The sequence below is a fragment of the Anopheles marshallii genome, chromosome 2 (assembly GCF_943734725.1).
Source record: "Anopheles marshallii chromosome 2, idAnoMarsDA_429_01, whole genome shotgun sequence".
In the NCBI taxonomy this organism is placed as follows: Eukaryota; Metazoa; Arthropoda; class Insecta; order Diptera; family Culicidae; genus Anopheles; species Anopheles marshallii.
In genome coordinates, this window is record NC_071326.1 from 54,843,128 (window position 1) to 54,857,572 (window position 14,445).

At 36.1% G+C, this 14,445-nt stretch overlaps 2 protein-coding genes across 2 annotated transcripts; one reads left to right on the top strand and one right to left on the bottom strand.

The window, feature by feature from the left end:
* Positions 1–7,161: 7,161 nt before the first annotated feature.
* On the bottom strand, positions 7,162–9,130 carry LOC128707214 (histidine-rich glycoprotein-like). Its single transcript, XM_053802164.1, has 4 exons — positions 9,095–9,130; positions 7,946–8,227; positions 7,739–7,873; positions 7,162–7,650 (listed from the first exon to the last, which is right to left on the bottom strand). The coding sequence occupies exons 1-4, from the start codon at positions 9,128–9,130 to the stop codon at positions 7,162–7,164; spliced, it is 942 nt and encodes a 313-aa protein (XP_053658139.1).
* Positions 9,131–10,665: 1,535 nt separating this feature from the next.
* On the top strand, positions 10,666–11,338 carry LOC128707215 (uncharacterized). The gene is made up of 2 exons (XM_053802165.1): positions 10,666–11,070; positions 11,159–11,338. Exons 1-2 carry the CDS (start codon positions 10,666–10,668, stop codon positions 11,336–11,338), a joined length of 585 nt encoding a protein of 194 aa, XP_053658140.1.
* Positions 11,339–14,445: the final 3,107 nt, after the last annotated feature.

Consider the following 14,445-nt stretch of genomic DNA (forward strand, 5'->3'; position numbering starts at 1 on the left):
TTTTAGTAAGGTTATCTCTCGAGGGAATATGATTTTATTGACAGATTGTTGCCTTTAACAAATCCATAGAAGGTACTATCACACAATGCAGATGACCTTGACCACCACGTATGGTCATATACCTACTACGAATTTATCAAACGGACTTGGATTGGTTTCAAGATAATTTGTTCCTTCAATTGTTCTCTGAACCTATGTAAAAATAAATGAGATTCCAATTAGTGCAATTAGAGCAATTAGTGTAGTAATTTATGATGATCAACCATAATACGATGAGTTAAGTTTTTACAGGGAATAAGTGCTTTAAGAGAATTACGTAAACATAACTATAGCAACAGAAAGTTTTGTTTTAGAAGCATTTCTGATTTAAAAAACCCTTTCTTTTCTCCACGGGGGCCATGAACATCGGATGAACCGCAAACGTAAAAAAATAATAATGTGCATAACTTGCTTCTAAACATTGTTAATAAAAAAGCTTTCTATTCTGTTACGCCAAAGCTCCCAATAGAAAAGAGACTGTCGGGAATTACAGCATTGCAGTTGATCAAACCTGTGCTGGTATAGCGTCAAATGGCTCTTTCGTTAGTTCGTTAATTATGTTCATTTAATTTCATGAAATGATACTTACAGATAGTAATGAGACACTTTTCTTAATTGTTTTTACTACAAATGTAATTGTATCACAAATGTACAAATGTCAATTCTATTGTGCAACTAGTACCAAACAACAAATATGATTAAATTAAGCGCGGCGATTAATTGATTTGTTTAGTAAAAATTTAAATGCACATTTTGTTAAGATATAAAATATGCTTGAGCAGTGATCGATCAATGCTGTTTTACCACAACCGATGTTTCACTCGCGATCAAAACAATTAGTTACCGCTGTAATTGATGGCGTTTTTGCGCTGAGCATGGTTGGAGGTTGAACATGAAAGGAAGCGCTTCACACAGCGAAGGACTAGATCTCTTTTTCGCTTCGAATTTAAGTGTTTTACAGATACCACAGAACGTGACCCTGAAGAAGGTGGTAAAGTATGAATGAACTTGAAATACATCACGGTGCTAATAGTCCGTTATTTGAATGTCTGCCAAGTGTTTGGTAAATAGATTTCCTTTTCTGAAACAGACTCTTGATACATTACATGGTGAGTGTCGAGCAGAAGGAATATGGTCATACATGCAGGATAAAGTTATTTAAGAACATAGTTGTTCAATGACGAGCACTGTTCTTACATTCAGCTCTCATACTGCAAATTTCGTCATTTCGAATCTTATCTCAATCGGATTCTCTTCGTGGTAATGAGTGTCTGACTATCCGGTAACATAACAAATATAAGCTTGGTCAGATAAACTAAATATATATATATATTCCCTAACATATATGTATTCATTATATATATACATATATATATTCCCTTGATATTCTGTACTATTTCATTCATAAAGAATAGCCTTGCCGTATTGCCAGCCATAGATACTTACATATGTGAATACGTCGTTGGGTTAAGAACAAAACATCAACAAATCTGTTGGATATTGTTGCATTGTACAGTCGACATATTTCGAAAGCTAGAACTATACTTCACAGATGATTTTGGATCAAATTTTGTAGGTAGCGGTTGAAAATTTTAAGAAACTATTAGTTAATCTTCAATTTGAGTACCTCTCTCGCACATTCGCCAGAGTGCTGAACTGGTTTGCATTGTTAATACTTTACATTTGCACAATATCGCGATAAAGTTGATGGCTACGAGCGAAGAAACCTGTGCCTGTGAATTGAAATGATTAATCTGATTGAGCCATATACTAATACTTTGCGGTATAGCAGAGTGCTGAAGTGATGTGACGTGACACTGGGACAAATGCAGAAATTTTTGCTCGAACGGCCGTTCGGCACGGTAAACGAAAGGGAAACGTTTTATGAATGTGACGGTAAGGTTGTTGTAACAAGGTTGCGGTATGTAACGGGTAGCAAATTGAAGCTCAGGAAAACAGTCAGAGAAGCATTTGTAGCAACTCCCACGTCGAGCTGCAGTTTGAAATATTGCCGCAAAATAAAAAAAAACCTCCACTGTTGCGAAGACGAGAAACTAAAGAACTATCAAAAATAAGATACTGCCTATATTTGTAATGGGTACGGGAAATGAACGTGGATGGTTTAACGGTTGTGGCGATTTGTGCGATAAAATTATAATTTGGTTTAAATGATTTTAGTGCAATTCTTAAGCTACCTTTCTAACGATACAAACGACTAAATGTTACTTACGCATATTTAATAACTATGAAACTTTAAAAATTACATATTTTGTTGTTCTAAGATGTTCAAATTATAAACATAGTCTTACATATGTGACTCAATCAATTTAAACATAGTTAATCCCATTTGCGTTGATTTGACGAAAATGTAACATGTTATTTAAAAAATTTCCATTAGCAAAACGACCATAAATGCTTTGGTTTTTGTACATAATTAGTCAGTAGGATTAATCATAGGCAGCAAAATATTATTTGGACGAATAACGCTATAGCGAGGTTGACCCAACATAAAAAGAATGTGAAGCAGATGAATCTGACCGACTTGATGATCTCGTGCCTCGTTGGTTCATCTTGCATTTCGAAGGTCATAGATGGAATATCAACCGATTCTCCGTAGCATGGACTGATTAGAATCGAATGCGTGATACATATAAGTTTAGTAATTTATTCTACTATTGACGTGACCGTCAAGCACAAAATCAAAACAAGAAGAATAAGAGATTTAATGGGTTCTGGATTTCTGTTTATGTTTATGCTATTTTATGAATATAAAATAAAATTTTCTCATTAGAAAAAAAAAATCTCATTAGAAAAGCTGTTTGACGATCATTTAAGAGGATATATAGCACACACAACACTATTTTCAAACAATATGTTGAAGTTATTAGTTGTATATTTGGTCTTCCTTTGTGGTTTTGTTTTACAAGTACTAATTTTTTTTTTAAATATTGTATGGTAATAGCACGCTCAACTTTGTTTATAGTCCAATAACTTGCTGACATGAAAAACTTTCGTTGATTTATTTTTATTTTATTGCTTCATATTTAATATTTGATAAATACGCTGTACCTTTAGTGTTATCGTGGTATAATTTTATCGCTATAAGAACAATATAACTCGACTCGACATTATTAGAAGAAAGTGCACGCAATAAAACACTCATGATTACTTTTATTTATCCAGCACATCCCGTGCAATAAAGCGATAAGATTTCATCCAATTATGCTCGTTAGAACTTGAAACGTGTCCACGAACTTAATTAATTTTATGATTCGGTCGATTACTAAAGCTTGGAAAAAATGTGTGGCAACTTAGCTCAAACAGGGTTATCCCACGACACGGGTCGTCATCACCCCCAAATCCAAATCCATTTCGAAACATGTTCAATCTGACATTTGCGCGCGAAAATCATCACCGTACAACCTTCAATTAGTACTCATTTGGTGCTTAGTTGTTTAAACAAATGTAGACTTCTGCCGAGGGGGAAGCTGTAACCAATATTTGACCAATCATATACTTTCAGATTTTTCATATTGCTAAAGTGAAGTCTATTTCTAGCTTCCCTCTCTTCTCGCCTTTCTAATGCTCTTCATTCCTTGCTATTGATCAGCTAAAACATCGGTTAATGTAAAGGTATGCGAGTTCGATGGAATCCAAATTACTTAAAAACAATCCATACCTGATGTTCAGTGAGAGGGGTCTTGGTGCGAACGAAGGCACATCTTTGGGCTAAGGTGATCTTCGCCTAATCTGAGCATATCGAATTTGATCATGTAATGGTTCCACGGGCCTGCTTTTTTGAATTTACAACAGTCGATATAAAACCAACTCCATCATAATGCATTTCACGGTATTTGTTACAATTTAATGCAAATCCCCAAGCATACATTATTATCTTGTACATCACTTTGTCGATGGGCCACCAAAACCCCTATGCATTGTACCCATCTAATTAACAATTACAATTTAATCCGCCATCGGCTCATCAACCATTCAAAACAGATGCTACACAGAGGCAATGAACAATGATGATAGTTTTCGATAGGCTGTTGATGCGAGTGTCAAAGTTATTCCTTTCGTAACCTTGTGACCCACCCTATGGGTAACAGCAAATTGGAACGAACGTCAGCGCATGCAGAATGCTCTATGAACGAGCAGCAATAGTCACTGGGTGAATTTTTGCAATCCTTAGCAAGGCAGTGCAAATGGAGCAACTTTCCAAATTATGCACTAAGTAAGCAAACAGAACGGAAGGTACGCTAGATTCGACTCCGTTGGGCACCGACAGCCATATTTTGAAAGTATCTTCCTACAAGCGTCATGATTACCATTATGGCAGTCTGGCAGATGTGCTGTGCCCTATGTCTAACAGCTATGTACCGCTCTGGAGAATAGGAGCAGTGATTCGTCTAGAAAAAGATGTGGTTCAGGTCAAGGTTCACTTCCCAGAAGTGTGCTCTGATTCAGACAGCAAATGTCGTTTTTTTCATAACGTTCACTCTTTTCATTCTCGTAAATTCAAAAGTTTAGTAAACCAAGTAATCTTGATAAGATAATAAGATTCTTGAAGGTAACAATTATTTACATTTGGTAGGGTGTTATATTCTAGCTGTTTTGTGATTGATTGAAAAAATTGGTTTTGTAGCATTATTAAATCGAGTGTTCTATATTGCACTACATATTTTATTTATTTAAGATAGATATTTTATTAATCCCACTCATTTTGCGTTACATTGCGAAATAATGAAATGACTAATATTAAATATGAAGTCAACAAAATGGCATATCCATAAGCTGTCAAACCTTTGAGAAAGCTTCACAAAGTAGAGCTCCTTCAAACATTACACCATTTTTCTTCATACAGAAGTGTTAATTTCAGTCTAACAGTCTAACACACCAATAATTTTTTAATAGCAACTGGTTACGTCTGTTAATTATAGTAAAATATACTATGTTTTAAAGTAATGGAGTCGACCTATTTACTGCCTTGAAATAGCTGAATGATCAGATGATGGCGACTATCTAAAAGTATTTGCTCAAAACGTTGTTGGCAGTGGTGTATTCTTAACGAATTTCTTTGACATGTCTTAGTGACAAATTTCTTTTTCCTTAGTTTAAACTAATGAACCAGTGCACTTTTCGTGATTGTGAAGGTGAAGTGAATGGAAGATTTGTGATGATTTACGTGTGCATCCTTCTACAAAATGTCGTTTGTTTACCGCTGACTAAACAGGGCTTCTCCTTGAAACTACGTTACAAAGTTACACAAGTGTTCACCCCTACGTTTTTGTATTGTTTAATGTATTGTTTAAATTCTATTTAGTTTGATTTTCTGTTGATGTAAGCTTTGATTGTGGCACGCATCATTAATTGCAGAATGCAGAATCGAGCTTGTCGTAAATGTTTGGTAAACGCAATAGTGCAATTCACTTAAATATCTGAATGTGGTACTGGTTTGAAATGCCAAGATTGAAAATATATAATAACGAAGTAGTTGTTTTCATTAACGACCGGACACGTGTTATCTTCTATTGATCAGTAGAGGTAAATTTTGCTGTACTGAATAAATCGAAATTTTCATGATTTTAATAATTTTATCATAAATATAAATATAATTATAAATATAATTATTATAAATATAATTTATAATCATAAATCTGCTAACATAGAAGGGACTCAACGACAGCACAAAAAATGTCCATGAACTTTGTGACACTTAGTAAAAGGAACTGCGTAACAAATGGAACATCAATAAATGACCTTCACTGTTGATTGTTCGAACGAAATAGATTAGTTGAAAATTAAATAGTTCTGACGCAAACATATTTTTTAATATAGTTCATCACTTTACTTTACCACCATAATTTTAACATTACTGTATACATCATGAAATAAAATTTGGAGTTTGTATACAGAATTAATTAGTGGGCTTCAAACTTTAAGCTTCATTTTAAATATCAAACCCCAAATTTAATTACGTAGCATATATGGGAATATTCTTATGTAACAACACCGAAATACACAAACACTGATGTGTGTCATTTTTTCGCCGCATAGAGCCTTCTTTTCCAGTTCTTTGATTAGGTATCGCTGCTTGCTATTTGCACTGAGACAAAAACAGTATAGCGCAAGCACTATTCCTGTCAGATATGATCTTCAAATGCATAAGCACAAGTCTCCTTTCCAATTTGTTCGAAAATTTTGAACGACTTATGCTGGCGCATCATCACCGTTGTGTAACCTATTTGGCTTCTAAAGTTTCGTATAGATTCGAAAGAATGTTCAAGTAACGATTTGCGTTGCGCGTTACCTGTAAAATATGACGTCAATTATGTTTTGACAGCACGAATCACGTCGACGATGAACCCGTAATCTCGATGCGGCTTGAATCAGGTGTAGCAATGGATGGTGAATGAAGCAGGTTAAACCAGACGAAGAGTCGCCCCTCTGGGTGATTGGATCACGTGCAATCTGTAGAAAGTAATATTACAAATTGCCAAGAATGTAGACCCGTGCAACTAAAACTTGTAAAGTGTGACTAACTATTATAAACTTCATTTTTGTTAGCAAATTTATTCAGCGTCCATCGGACTGCTGGAACTATTGTAACATGTATGACCCTTTGCTACACAAAGGGTATCAAATGCAAGCGCATCAAATTTGAAGCTAGCAAGGAAGAAATAGCTCAGTTTATAATATTTCATCTACTTTAATGGAAAGAGCGCTGTTCATACGTAATATTACCAGCCAGTGTCATGGATTTATAGAAATAACGAACCAACCAACAAGTTTGCTTTCAGGTCCTTCGTTATGTGAGGATGTATATATTGCATATGCGTAAGCTTATAAATTAGCTTCTGATCGTATGTTATTAGCGTTGGTGAATGACTTAAATAATAAAGATCACTTGTCTACTAAAGTGTTCTGCTCTTGCATGATACACCTTTGGCATGTGATCTGAAGTATAAGAATCTAAAACTGCGCGATACATGTTTCGAAGCATCATATGATGTTTTGATTCTTATTCGCTATTTTCGACTCGTAAATCCTTCCATATTTTCCGATTCATTGATCCATCTTAGATTCGTATAATACTCATTTTCATTATAGAATTTAAAAGGTCTAGTGGTAGCCATTGTGACGATGATTAATGCTATTATGGTGATTCGAAGAATGTTGGTGGTTGTTAGTATTGCTGCTTCTTCTGCGATGATGACCGTTATGTCCGTTATGATGATGATCGTTATGACCGTTATGCCCGTTATGTCCGTGCCCATGTCCATGACCATGCCCGTTACCATGGTTCTCGTGAGCATTACTATCATATCCTCGATGACCGTCGTGAATCCCGTGATCTGCCCGGCTGTGTCCATTATCATGCCCATGCGTGTCGTATTCATTCGATCCGTGCCCAATACCGTTATGCTCGAAATCGTGATGCGATTCCCTAGGGTAACCAAGTTGAGTGTGCGGAGTTTCCTTTGGATAGCCATCATGTCCGTGCTCGTGTCCGTGCTCATGGGGATGATCATGGTGATGCGGATGTTCATCTCCTCCTTCGTAGGTAATCTTTGGTCTATATCCCTTGTGGTCGGCCTCATACTCTACAATCTGTTCATTCGTAAAAAGTTAATAATAATTAATAGCAAATAGTAAATAATGTTCACAGCTAGTAAAGACAATACACCTGACACATTACCTGTCGACGCCCATCAGGAAGCAAGACGTTATATTTTCCAGTGGTGTAGTCTCCATCACGCATTTCTTCATGACCGAAAGAAAGATCAGCATCTTCGTCATCGACTTCATAGCTGAATTCATACTTGGCTGGTTCCTGTAATTAGACAAATCACGAGTTGTATAGCGTTAAAGGTATTAGTTTATGAGTGATATGATCATTAGTTACATCTTCAAAGGATCCACTATCATCGTGGTTATCATGGTGATCGTGATGGTCTTCGTACTCGTGATGATCTGGATGGAAGCCAGACTGATGATGAGGTGGACCATAGCTTGAATCGGGGGTTCCATAGCTGCTCGATGGTGGTACTAGGTCCGTATGGTGATCGTCGTGATGCGTACCTTCTCCACCGTGACCATGACCGTGAGCGGGAGGTAAGTATGAGTTGATTGGAGCTTCGGCCTTAACTCTCATAATTACGGAAAGCAACAGAAAATGGCAGCAATGCTATGTAGAAAAACGAGTATAGTTTGCTATAATGATTGATCTCTCGCACTGTGCTAATTTGAACTTGAGCTTTTTTATTCTAAGCTTTAGATTATAAGAAAGCTTTTATTTGAGCTTTGCTAAGCCCACATTTCATATTATATAGACCTTGGCGTTTCTTAAGCACTATACTCTATGAAATACTGTAAAGCCTGAAATTCCTTTCGAAGTGTTCAGTAACCACTTGAAAGCCACCACTACCACTTCACTAGTAAATTGAAGTCAAACGGGCATGCTGATGATATTGTATTGCCAAAAACACAAAGAAATTATTTGCACGTTTGGTTGCTTAATAGTATAAGGTATAAAACATGTTCGATGGAGATACATGAATAATGTAGATAGTATTGAAATATTATCCAAACGATCGTATATTGTCTTTGCAAATTAATCTGCTACTGAAACAGGCAAGACAATGCATTAAATTTTTTTCAAATGTGATGTTGTACAATGACATCATTTTTCAGGTACTTTTCTAACACAATAAATAAACAACATTGAACTTGGCATAAAAAATCATCTTATTTCAGTTATTCGGACTGTCTGAAAAGTCTGGACAGTTATCTTTTAACAACTATTAATTTAATTTAGATGATAATTTCGTCTAATAACTATTCAAATTATTTTGCTATAACTCACGACTGTTCAGATGTTTTAAAAGTTGTTATGTTAAAGATCCATGAAATCTATTTCAATTTTGATTAGTTTGTTTGTAATTGCTCTCTGATTGTTTTTTTTTAACAGCAGAAGTAAAAGTTTACATTGGTGATAGCGTTCGTTGTCACATGTATGCTCTGTGAATGTGGATGTTTAGATAATCACTCTTACCTTTAGCACATTTGCACATGTTATGAACTTTAGCATTTCTAAAACGTTTATTGAACTTTGAGCTTTTTTTTTTTTCACGAAATCCGTTCGGGCTCTAAACACTACAAACAAAACGTTTTCAATACTTTCTATTTTACCGTACACTTCGTTTGCACATTTGTTTACACGCAGTAGAAAACAAATAAAGAAAATGAAATTTAAAAAATGCTCTCACTCACTAGCAAATTTGCTGGTCTCACTTATCCAGCAGGCAAATAAACGAATACTGACTGATTGAAGCCACTCGCCAAACTATTTATACGAAACTCTTGTTCCAATTTCAATCAGTTCATTCCTCTCACTAGTAAACAGTATCATGATCTTCTTCAATTGAAATATCTTCTATGGTCTATACCTACTAAAGCTCCCTACCAGATCCTCATTAGTTAGAAGAAGAATTGTCAAGCTGTTTGTTGATGGTAATGGTGGCAAATTGATGACAACATTTGCCAACGTTAGTCACATGGGCATGGATAGGATTCTAACGATATCCCATCAACAAAAGCAAATGTGCAATCGCTTAACTTTGAAAGAGCTGATTACGAAAAATAAACTGAAGATTCAACTCGGTGATTGCTTCGTGATTAACGTTAAAGATTAGCAACTAGCCCCCATCACCGAGTTGATTGTAGATCGCATCCCTGTCTTCTCTCAACGATGTGGCTGGCTTCTATTCATACAGTGCCGGCCGGCCACTCACAAACATGCTGCAATACAGCAATTTATCGAAGCTATGCAATTGATTGCCATTCACTAGGGAGCATGCAAGTTTAATGCTCGTGGAATTCTTTCTAGAGCAAAAAGCCGGCTTTTTTCAGTACAGCTCGGTGAATCCCAATGATCAATATGTACAAATTAACTCATCAAATCCATATCATTCAAATAAAAAATATATATATATGTGTTTGGGTAAATAACATTAGTGTGTACACTACTGAGTTAAAAAACATATTTTAAAACTTCTCGCCGAACAAGAGCAACAAAAACAAATCAAGCAAACCAGTAACAAATAAAAACAAAAAATTGCAACAAATATAAATTATATTTAGATTTCTCTCTTGTTTATTATATCAGTTGTAGTCGGTGTTACGCATCAATGTAAAATGGTGCAAAATTTGTGTTTTGTGTGGTTTGAATTCCGGTCGCTTTTGGATTACCTAAACATAAATCATGTAATTACCGTTGAGGACGTAATTACATGTAATTAGATGTTACACGTACATATTGATTGTAATTAACATGAAATTACCGCTGATCATGTAAATACCTAGTAAAGCTTTCCTTTAATGTAAGGGCTCATTAAACCTTAAATCTCACAATTATATGGAATATATCTAATTGTTATTGTTCTTTTTCAATTTGTATTTATGTTATAATTAAGGTATACTTATACTTTTATTCAAATTGTTTCGTTGGTAAATGCAGGTTATAGTTTATATCAGAAACAGCGCTATTTTTCATTCAGTTGTGAGAAGTGATACGGTGTTCATTTTATTTACAATTCTACATAATTTGGGTTATTTATGTAGAACATGGAGAGCAGAAACACTGTATATATGATGTTTGGAATAATACTATATGTGTTGATTAAACACGTCTCTGCCGAAAGTGACAAAGACTATGATCTCAAAATTACAAAATTTGTGTGCCTTGATACACCTTATCAACGAAGTGTGCTACATTACTGCAAAACTATAGTTCGTCGAAATCGGCCAACCGTTTTGAACTTGTCAATAACGATTCCTGAAAGCTTCGATTTTCTGAAAATTAAATTCAGTATAGAATATAAGTTTACTACCTTTCGCCCCTTTTTGTTCGACTTAGAAAAAGAGGCATGTGAATTTTTGTCGTCAAAAATACGAGATCCTGCATCGGAAATTGCTTATAAGGTAGTATTTGAAAAGTTCACAAGTATTGCTAAGCCCTGTCCACATGGTGTAAGTAAATCTATGAACTGAAAATATCTTTATATTACATTGGTAAATTTCAGAAGCTAAGCAATAGTTACGGATTTTTAATTTGCAGAATCGTACCTACAACATTGAGTATTGGGTGGATCCTCAGACTCTTCCAAAATCGGTGCCTGCTGGTGATTATCGATTAACTTCAATCTTCTCTTTTAAAGACAACGTGACTTTATTAAAACTGCAAACTTACGGTACAACAAGGAGAAAGGGAATTTTTCGTTCCATGATTGAGTGGTGAAACAAATTGTAATAAGGTTTGGATTTTATAATAAAACATATTGAAGGGTTTTACAACAAAGAAATAGTATTAAAACGACCGAATACACCCGGGATAATGTGCCCTTACGAGGTTTAACACAGTTTATACTCACTTTTTTATACGTAACATCCGAAAAGTAAACGAATATTACAACAAACGCAAAATTAAAAATTTACTGAATGTGATGTGATACAATGAGAATACGTGAATGAAGATTCAATGAGGATTGAACGTAACAACTTTAAAAGAAAATAAGATTTCCTGATCGTATAGTCCAGCACTATTGAAAGATTTTCACTTGGGTATATATCGGAACTTAGATTTTAGGGGCGGCTGGGTGGCATGATGCTAGCGGTGCCGGTCTTCAAACGAACGGACCGGACTAAAATTCCATCTGGACGCAGGACTGACCGTCCCGATACGGTTAAATAATGTCAAAGAAAGCCAGAAATGGCAGACCTAGACCCCTTGAGCTTGTTGTTTCGATGAAGAAGAAGATATTAGAACTCTGAGAATTCGTTTCGAGTTCAGTTAATTTCATTTTAATTTTTAAACCATGTGTTTGGCATTATTATGTTCACGAACATTGCTAGGGTTGAATAAATCGAGTGGGACTAGGCCCTCAGGTTCTTACAAAATGCGTAAAAGATGTTGTGAATCCATCTAATAACTATGCTGGTTATGGCTTTATCGACGGTAGTCTGTTCCTAACACGTCGATCTTATTTTAATCGGTAAATATGATTTTCTCAAGCTGTAAAATGGCAATCAATTTCATACTAAGCCACTAGAGGATGTTCACATTCCGATTTAATAGAGTAAAACTTTCTAATTCAAGAAGCAAACGAGATTTTCCAATAAAGTAGCTCGAGCGGAAAAAAAACTGACAAACTGCAACTTTATTTTGGTTCAAAGTACAGACACTTTTGACGCTATTTTTCATATTTTTCTTCTTTATCGGCACGACAACCTCAAGACGTCTAAGCCTGCCATTTCTGGCCTTCTGCGACTTTATTTACCCGTAGCAGGATATTCAGTCCTGGGTACGGGGGTGTAGCGGTTAAACTCCAGCAACTAGTGTTGTGATCCAACCTGACCGAGCTGATTAGACCAGTTGCTCGTCGTTGACAGTCAAGCTGTTAACGTGTCGATGTGTAGGTGAAGGATCAGCTCGGCAGGTCAACGGTCCCAGGGCACGAGTAGAAGGAGAGCAATGGCGCAATTTTAAGAGAGTTGTGTTATTGGTCGGTGCGCACGCGTCCTGTTGAGTTCCTATCTGTTTTTACGTTTAAATATAGTTAAGTTCGTAAATCCATGCGTTCACAGGTTTTTCATTGGTTTGATCACAAGATATCACGAACATTACACGAAACATAAAAACTAGAAATATAAACGTAAACGTAACGTAACTGTCAGTCAAGCAAAAATTTGACAGTGCAGTGACAGACGAAAATAAAAAGAGTAGACGCACAGCGACATCAACCACAGGCGAATTCACGTGATCTTTTAATTAATGCGTAAAGAAACCAGAGAGTATCGCATTAGGGGAATATATTTCATCTCCCAAAGCAAAGCAAAGCTAAATCCCTCTCTGTGGCATTCCTACGCCTACTATTGTGGTTTTCTTCTGTGAGTCTGTATGTAATTACAATTTACTTCGGCTATTTGCATTAACAAGAAAAAAAATAAGATAAAAAATTGTAATTCAAATTGCGGACCAAATTAAAAACGATTTTTTGTGAAAGTGTGGACTAAAATTAGACAGGGTCTGGCGATAGATAATAAGTGGCGTGCCAAACTTATTGAATCGCGCAAGCGAATAAGAAAAAAACGGTGAGATTGATAGTGAAACACAAAACACTTTACATATCGCACAAACGGTTTCTTACGGTATCGCACAAACTGGATATGGAATGGCATGCACAATTTAGTGAATGCGAATTTGGCCAGGCTGTTTACACACATACGGATTCAGGAGTTGAGTTATAAAATGAAATTTTTGACGATTAAATTAGATAAAAACCAAACCAAATATGTATCATTATTTAACATACTTTTTAAATTCTATTCTGCAAATCATTTGTTTCAAACTTCGTAAAATTTTGTAAATTACAAACCCCCACATTTTTCTCATTGATAATTCATTGAATATATTTTTTTCCACTATAGACCACCACATTTTTCTCATTGATAATTCTCTCAAGAATCGATTCTGATGCATTCCGATGGAGCTAGACCAGAGTAAAAGGCATTAATGAAGCAAAACTGCTAACTGCTAAGAAAGCCTTCAGTGGTGAATTAAGCGGTAGCGACAGAAGGAAAAACAGTAGCTTCCGACACTCGAAGGCGTGCAGACGTGTTTCTCGAGAGCGAATCAAGCCCGAACGAAAATAACTAAACGAGCACTATCCCAGTATCCATATCTTTCTGTCGCCCATAATGGGCCGTATCAAACGTATGGTGAGCAAAAGGAGAGACGAGCAGGAAATCGAAACCGAACCAGAGTTCGGTCCTACTTTTATTGACCCTTCCTGGTTGTTGGATACCGTGCACAGCGAAACCACTGCTTTACCACTGCGGTGTTCGATCGACGATTGGACGGAAACTCCTCGTCGGAGTGCTGAACGATAACTGATCTTTAGTACGGAAATGGTGCCGTTTTTATACCAATTTTTGTCCATCTGTTACCTCGTATGTGTTGGTATGTGTTCTTTTGTGTTGTATGTTCCGTGAATAGTCGTTTCGTAAATTCCTGTCCTTTTGTCCTACTTTTTCCGAGTCTCTTGTTTCGGCCAACCTAAAAACAAGGAACTTATTGTGCTCATGGTTGCCCTGACGACTTCCCAACTATCAATTTGTTAGTACCCCCATTTTTCCTAGGTGGCGCTTTTTCGTGTCTTGGCTAACCAGGACGCTCTGGTCGCCACACAATAATTAATGCAAAGAACAACATCTTCACCCAAGACACCACCTCTGATTGTGGTGAATAGTAACAACGTTGGACATCAAAAGATCACCTCCGCCGGAGTCGTGCGTTACACAACAGCTGTAACAAACAAAGGTATCGTAGTGCGCACTACAGCAGTA

Excerpts from the sequence above, each read along its gene's own strand:
- LOC128707214 (XM_053802164.1), bottom strand. The coding sequence starts at position 9,130 with ATGCTAAAGTTCATAACATGTGCAAATGTGCTAAAG. Across the intron at positions 8,228-9,094 it reads CATGTGCAAATGTGCTAAAG|CATTGCTGCCATTTTCTGTT; the intron begins GTAAGAGTGATT and ends TTTTCTACATAG. Across the intron at positions 7,874-7,945 it reads ATAGTGGATCCTTTGAAGAT|GAACCAGCCAAGTATGAATT; the intron begins GTAACTAATGAT and ends GTCTAATTACAG.
- LOC128707215 (XM_053802165.1), top strand. The coding sequence starts at position 10,666 with ATGGAGAGCAGAAACACTGTATATATGATGTTTGGAATAATACTATAT. Across the intron at positions 11,071-11,158 it reads CTAAGCCCTGTCCACATGGT|AATCGTACCTACAACATTGA; the intron begins GTAAGTAAATCT and ends TTTAATTTGCAG.